Source organism: Clupea harengus, chromosome 23, assembly GCF_900700415.2.
Source record: "Clupea harengus chromosome 23, Ch_v2.0.2, whole genome shotgun sequence".
Classification (NCBI taxonomy): Eukaryota; Metazoa; Chordata; class Actinopteri; order Clupeiformes; family Clupeidae; genus Clupea; species Clupea harengus.
In genome coordinates this window covers 24,878,265-24,885,764 of record NC_045174.1, presented here as the reverse complement: position 1 = coordinate 24,885,764, position 7,500 = coordinate 24,878,265, and the positions used below count along the sequence as shown (strand labels likewise).

The following is a 7,500-nucleotide window of genomic DNA, read 5'->3' as shown; positions in this document are numbered from 1 at the left end:
TGTTCACTCATATACACACACACCAACTCAACTTCCTCATTGGCTCAGCTCTTGTAAACGTGTGATGTGATTGGCCAGTTTGTGTCACGTGACTGCGTGTGATGTGATTGGCCAGTTTGTGTCACATGACTGTGTGTGATGTGATGTGTGTGTGTGTGTGTGTTAATGCTGTGTGTGTTTTTCAGAGGGTCATGATGCAGATCGTTCAAGAACTCTGCAAAAGGCCGGGACTCAACAAGTGTGGCTTTGATATGCCCACGATATACATCCCCAACCCCAACAAGGTACACACACACACACACACACACACACACACACTATATACATCCCCAACCCCAACAAGGTACACACACACACACATACACACACACTATATACATCCCCAACCCCAACAAGGTACACACACACACACACACACACACACACACACACACACTATATACATCCCCAACCCCAACAAGGTACACACACACACACACACACACACACACACACACACACACACACACACACACACACACACACACACACACTATATACATCCCCAACCCCAACAAGGTACACACACACACACACACACACACACACACACACACACACACACACACACTATACATCCCCAACCCCAGACACATACACACACACACACACACACCAATCAAGGTGTGTATACACACACACTATACACACAAAGGATCAGAACCCCAACAGGAGAGAGGAACCAACATCGTGTGTGTGTGTGTGTGTGTGTGTGTGTGTGTGTGTGTGTGTGTGTGTGTGTGTGTGTGTCTTTAGTCCAGCCGGTGTGTGAACCAGATTGAGGAAGTGTGTCGCACCATCGAGAGGACGATTAACCAGACGGTCCAGAACACTCTTAACGCCCTGGAGAAGGACTGTGAGCTCATCACCGAGGCCATCACAGACACACTGCAGAACGGCACAGGTAACACACACACACACACACACTCATCACCGAGGCCATCACAGACACACTGCAGAACGACAGGTAACACACACACACACACACACACACACACACACACACACACACTCATCACCGAGGCCATCACAGACACACACTGCAGAACGACAGGTAACACACACACACACACTCTGTCTCTGTGTGTGTGTGTGTGTGTGTGTGTAGGCAGTGCAGCGTGGAGAACAGGCGTGCGCGCTGTAAAGGGTGTGTGTTCGGCCTGCTGGGCTTCACGGTCCCCCTGCTTCTGATGGCGGCGCTGGTTCTGGGGACTCTGTCCAAAGACATCCTGGAGATCGCCCTCGGGGAGCAGGGGACACACACACTCGGACAACACCTGGTGAGTCTGTGCTTCTGGAAGTCTGTGTGTGTGTGTGTGTGTGTCTGTGTGTATTAATGCTGTGTTTGTGTGTGTGTATTAATGCTGTGTTTGTGTGTGTGTGTTAATGCTGTGTTTGTGTGTGTGTATTAATGCTGTGTTTGTGTGTGTGTATTAATGCTGTGTTTGTGTGTGTGTGTGTTAATGCGCTGTGTTTATGTGTGTATTAATGCTGTGTGTGTGTCTTAATTGTGTGTGTATTAATGCTCTGTGTGTGTCTTAATTGTGTGTGTGTGTGTATTAATGCTCTGTGTGTGTATTAATGATGTTTGTGTGTGTGTGTGTGTGTGTGTGTGTTAATTGTGTGTATTAATGCTGTGTGTGTGTGTGTGTGTGTGTGTGTGTGTGTGTGTGTGTATTAACTTTGTGTGTGTATTAACTGTGTGTGTGTGTGTGTAGAGTCCTGTTGTGAAGGCGTTTGAGTCGTTGTCAGTGGAGGTGCAGCTCTACGGGTGCGGAGCTCTCGTCTTCCTGTCCTTCCTCCTCCTCCTCATCGCACGCTGTTCATTCAGGTGAGAGACACACACACACAGACATACACCACACACACATACACCACACACACACACACCCTCAGGCCACATACGCCACACACACACCCTCAATGAGCACATGGGCACAACCGTCTGCTAATAATGATGCCCCTTCATGCCTTTAAACCTGTGTGTGTGTGTGTGTGTGTGTGTGTGTGTGTGTGTGTGTGTGTGTGTGTGTGTGTGTGTGTGTGTGTGTGTGTGTGTGTAGGACAAAGCCCACTCTGGCTGGCAAGCAGAAGAGGCAGCTGCAGGAGAAGCTTGACTACGTGAAGGAAGTGGTCAAGACCAAGAAGGTGAGAGAGTGTGTGTGTGTGTGTTTAAAACAGTTTAGTGTGTGTGTTTGTTTAAAACTGTTTAGTGTGTGTGTGTTTAAAACAGTTTAGTGTGTGTTTGTGTGTTTAAAACAGTTTAGTGTGTTTGTGTGTGTGTTTGTTTAAAACAGTTTAGTGTGTGTGTTTAAAGCAGTTTAGTGCGTGTGTTTAAAACAGTTTAGTGTGTGTGTTTAAAAAAGGTTTAGTGAGGGGGGGTGTGTGTTTGTTTAAAACAGTAATTTTTAGTTAGCGTGTGTGTGTGGTTAAAACAATAATGTTTAGTGAGTGTGTGTGTGTGTGTGTGTGTGTGTGTGTGTTTAAAACAGTAATGTTTAGTGAGTGTGTGTGTGTGGTTAAAACAATAATGTGTGTGTGTGTGTGTGTGTGTGTGTGTGTTTAAACAGTAATGTTTAGTGAGCGTGTGTGTGTGTTTAAAACAGTAATGTTTAGTGAGTGTGTGTGTGTGTGTGTGTTTTTAAAACGGTAATGTTTAGTGTGCGTGTGTGTGTGTGTGTGTGTGTGTGTTTTTAAAACAGTAATGTTTAGTGAGCGTGTGTGTTCTCACGGCTTCTCTGTCTTCTCTCCAGAAAAACTTGTATGAGGAGTACCTGCGTCAGAGTGTGGGGGACCAGGACATGGACTGAGAACACACACACACACACACACACACACGAGAAGACATGGACTGAGAGGAGAGGAGAGAAGTACGGGAGGAAGAGAGGATGAGGAAGGAGGAGTGAAGGCACTATCAAACTCCAACACTTCAGCAACCAATCACAGATCATGATTCACCTCGCCTTACAGACACTGCTCAGCACCCGCAGGGGGGCCTGGGAAATGTAGTTTACTTTACCACTTCCTGTGGTCACCACCTGTTCAGGACCAGGAGCACTCCAGTCTCTGCCGTCTGCCCCCGTTACTGAAGAACTCTTCTACCCATAGTCCAGCCCTCACTGCCTACCTGTGTAATACTGATGTTGACCACTAGAGCGCGCTGTGTCTGTGTGCGCACCTGTAGCGTACTCTGTCCCCTTAACTGTTCTCCTAATGGACTCAAGGACGGATCCTCCTGCACCAGGAAGTTCGTTTTAACCCCATCGTGACCCTGAACCCGTCACAGGCCCCTCGGAATGTGCGTAACCATTGAGTCATGTCTGTGGCATTAATGCTCTTATTGAAATTAATCTGATTGATTTTCATACTGTACTGATCACTTCCTGGTGCATGGGCCACAAAGTGATGTCATGATGATGTCATGATGTTGTCCATGTCGGTTAATGAATTGCAATTTTTGTACCAAAAGTTTTTCCTACTTTTTTCACTGAGCATCCATTAGTGTGTAGCCAGTAGATGGGTGATAAACACAAGCATAATAAAGTACTGTTCAAAACCATTGTTCAACTCAGACCACTGTTTTGTGTGTGTGTGTGTGTGGGAGGGGTTCTTGGGGAGTGTATATCTAACGTCCTGACCTCTTACACTCCTTTATATCACAGTGTGTGTTGGGTGAGTTTATATCTTGGGGTAATATGTAGATTAATGTGCTCACTTGTGGAAATGTAAGGTTTTTGACCAACTGCCCAAATAAAGAAAACAAATAAACAGAGTCTCGTAGGCCTACTGACAAGGATGAGGGGGGACATGGTAGTTTTGTGTGTCAGCTCTTTGGTGGAATGGTATCCAGACAGAAGTGAAAGTTTGTGGTTATAGGCGTCAGACGCTAACAAACTACACTACTTGTCTGAGTTGCTATCCATTAGATCTTCACTCCAAGAACAGTGTTTTGTCTTTCCTTCACCGATTCACATACGACACACCATTCCCAGAGATCTGTCAACGTTCCATGTTTCTTCCCCGAGAGAGTTCAGGAAGGACGCTTACGTAATATCCGCGAGTGAAACCGGGGGAAAGAGCTTCCTGTCGTTGATCCTCTCCGGGTGCAGCTTCCAGCACCGGCCGGGTTTACACGAAACCAGTACAATACTGACAGGAAACCGAACCGGATGGACACGAACCACCCGCCGCTGGGCTGAGACGAGACGGGACGGCCGGAGAGAGAGAGCTTTGGCGTCGCTTTGCAGCTATGGAAGTGTCGGAAAAAACTGCTGAAAACGAAGAGAACTCGGGTAGGTTGCTGTTAAAACTGCTAGCGAGTTCAATTCAGTTACCAGCTGGCTGGCTAATTATCGAGCCAACTTGACAGCTCACATCTGACTCTCTTGGAAAATGAATGTGCCAAAGGTTCGAGGTGTGGGTAACTTTGTAGTGTGGCAGTGGAAAGAGACCTAAGTTCAGTTAGTTTGTTATCAGAAGTCTTGGAGGTGTCGCTCTGTAACTTAGTGACTGTTGACTGAGTTGAGCTCGCATGACGACTCTCTCGTCTGGAAAAGTTTGGTTGGAATAAGGGAGTTTCTTGGTTTGTTGTTAGGAATCATTTTGAACGCAAGAGTAAACTGACACACATAGTTAGCTAGCATGGGTAAAAGTTGTGTCTTGCAGTTTGCCATGTAGGCTAGGCTAATGCTAAGTACTGGGGACGAACTCCTTCCGAAGGTAAAGTTTAACTTAAGCGTTAGACAACTAGTTCCTATCTTATCCTTACAACATAGCGTCTCACTCTATCAGATGATCGATAGCCGTCCAGGCTCTGACTGAGTGAGGTTGTGTAGCATACTTCAGGCAGTGCAGGAATACGCAGTAAGTTGCGCGGTAGCTGCGCATCTGTTGCGGTGTTGGGAGGAGACTGAGCTGCGCATCTGCTGCGCATCTGTGGCGGTGTTGGTGGGAGACTGAGCTGCGCATCTGCTGCGCATCTGTGGCGGTGTTGGTGGGAGACTGAGCTACGCATCTGCTGCGCATCTGAAGCGCATCTGTGGCGGTGTTGGGAGACGAGACTGAAGGTCTTTGGGCGGCCGTGTGACGTGGACAGATGATAAGACACTGAGTCTCAGGTCACTCCACTGCCAGCTCCTGCGGGGGCACGTAGGCTTCCCCATTCACCCCATCTATCCTATCCACCCCTATCTGCCCCCCACCTCACCTGGTGACGTGTGTGTGTGTGTGTGTGTGTGTGTGTGTGTGTGTGATATGACCTGTGTGGTGTGTGTGTGTGTGTGTGTGTGTGTGTGTGTGTGTGATCTGACCCGTGTGTGTGTGTGTGTGTGTGATCTGACCTGTGTGTGTGTGTGTGTGTGTGTGTGATCTGACCTGTGTGTGTGTGTGTGTGTGTGTGTGTGTGTGTGTGTGTGTGTGTGTGTGTGATCTGACCCGTGTGTGTGTGTGTGTGTGTGATCTGACCTGTGTGTGTGTGTGTGTGTGTGTGTGTGATCTGACCTGTGTGTGTGTGTGTGATCTGACCTGTGTGTGTGTGTCCGTATCCGTGTGTGTGTGTGTGTGTGCGTACCCGTGTGTGTGTGTCCGTGTCGGTGTCCGTGTGTGTGTGTGTGTGTGTGTGTGTGTGTGACCTGTGTGTGTGTGTGTGTGTGTGATCTGACCTGTGTGTGTGTGTGTGTGTGTGTGTGATCTGACCTGTGTGTGTGTGTGTGTGTGTGATCTGACCTGTGTGTGTGTGTGTGTGTGTGTGTGTGTGTGTGTGTGTGTGCAGGGGAGGCGGTGCAGTGTCTCCAGGCCCAGCTGTCAGAGGTGCGGGCGCAGCTGGAGCACTGGCAGGGCGTGGCCACCATCTGTGAGCTCAGCAAGGAGGAGGAGATCAAGGACCTGCAGACCAACTGCGACCAGGAAATACAGTCACTACAGGAGGCCCTGAGAGGTAGACACACACACACACACACACACACACACACACAGACACATAGGGGTGTGGAAAAAAAAATCGATATTTCGATTTATCTCGATTCCCTCTAGAACGATTCTGTCTCGATTCAGAAAAGTTCATAATCGATTATTTATTTATTATTTTACATCCATTTTGTGTTGAAATGCAAGCTGCATCGATTATTGCATTGTTCATTGAAAGTCATAATTGTGACAAGGAAAAGCTTTTTCTCTAATAAAAAAAATAGAGAAGGTAATTCAAACTGAAATGTTTTAAAAATCGAGATGCATCGATAATCGTTTTATCGGTTTAGAATTGATAATCGATAATCGGTTTAGAATCGATAATCGGTTTAGAATCGAATCGTTGACCTCTGAATCAGAATCGAATCGAATCGTGAGGTGCCAAGAGATTCCCACCCCTACACCCACACACACACACACACCTTACACACTCACTCACACACCTTACACACTCACACTCACTCACTCTCACACACTCACTCACACACACAAACTCACTCACTCACACTCACACTCACACACAGACGCCTGACCCTCACACCACTTCCTGTTTGGTCTCCATAGAAACAGCATCTCAGTATGAGGCCAGGATTTCCAGCATGCAAACAGAGCGTGCTCAGTGGAGAGGAGCCAGCATCAGCAACGACAGCAAGGTGTGTGTGTGTGTGTGTGTGTGTGTGTGTGTGTGTGTGTGTGTGTGTGTGTGAGTGAGTTAGGGATGCACGATATTGAATTTTAGCCAATATCCGATATGCCGATATTTACAAGCTCATTTTGGCCGATTGCCGATGCCGATACCGATATATACACCTTTGCTTTTTAATTATTGAAAAGTCTCTCCTGTACTAGAATGAATCTGTTATTATGAAAGGGTATTGCTGTAGATACAGGACATTAAAAACTTGATTTGTATAATTTTAGAAATAGACATTCACTCATGAAAACTATTGAACTTATTTCAAATATGGCAGATTTATTTATATTTTCACGTCACAATTTCCATACTTGAACAGTACCTCCTTGAACTTGAACAACTACACTCTGGAAATGCAACTTGGCTAACTAACGTTGGTTAACAGTTTACAGTTACAGTTTAAGCTTTTATCTGCCGATACCGATGTCGTGCCGATATTATCGTGCATCCCTAGTATGTGAGTGTGAGTGTGAGTGTGAGTGTGAGTGTGTGTGTGTGAGTGTGTGTGTGTGTGTGTGAGAGTGAGAGTGGGAGTGAGAGTGAGAGTGAGAGTGAGAGTGAGAGTGAGAGTGAGAGTGAGAGTGAGAGTGAGAGTGAGAGTGAGAGTGTGTGTGTGTGTGTGTGTGTGAGTGTGTGTGTGAGAGTGAGAGTGAGAGTGAGAGTGTGTGTGTGTGTGTGTGTGTGAATGAGAGTGTGTGAGTGAGTGGGTGTGTAAGTGAGAGTGAGTGTGTGTGTGTAAGTGAGAGTGAGAGTGAGAGTGAGAGTGTGTGATCTGACCTGTGTGTGTATGTGAGAGTGTGTGT

At 46.9% G+C, this 7,500-nt stretch overlaps 2 protein-coding genes across 2 annotated transcripts in view; both read left to right on the top strand.

Moving 5' to 3' along the window:
- Positions 1-3,598, top strand: part of si:ch211-11k18.4 — an 8,981-nt gene extending 5,383 nt beyond the window's left edge. The window contains exons 7-13 of the mRNA XM_031561180.2: positions 186-284; positions 796-912; positions 978-1,006; positions 1,148-1,319; positions 1,758-1,870; positions 2,103-2,187; positions 2,793-3,598. Of these exons, the coding sequence (XP_031417040.1) occupies positions 186-284; positions 796-912; positions 978-1,006; positions 1,148-1,319; positions 1,758-1,870; positions 2,103-2,187; positions 2,793-2,849 (672 nt within the window). The 3' untranslated portion in view covers positions 2,850-3,598. The remainder of the gene's footprint in view (positions 1-185; positions 285-795; positions 913-977; positions 1,007-1,147; positions 1,320-1,757; positions 1,871-2,102; positions 2,188-2,792) is intronic.
- Positions 3,599-3,941: 343 nt separating this feature from the next.
- Positions 3,942-7,500, top strand: part of rabep2 (rabaptin, RAB GTPase binding effector protein 2) — a 14,391-nt gene continuing 10,832 nt past the window's right edge. The window contains 3 exon segments of the mRNA XM_031561179.2: positions 3,942-4,331; positions 5,810-5,974; positions 6,568-6,656. Of these exon segments, the coding sequence (XP_031417039.1) occupies positions 4,289-4,331; positions 5,810-5,974; positions 6,568-6,656 (297 nt within the window). The 5' untranslated portion in view covers positions 3,942-4,288.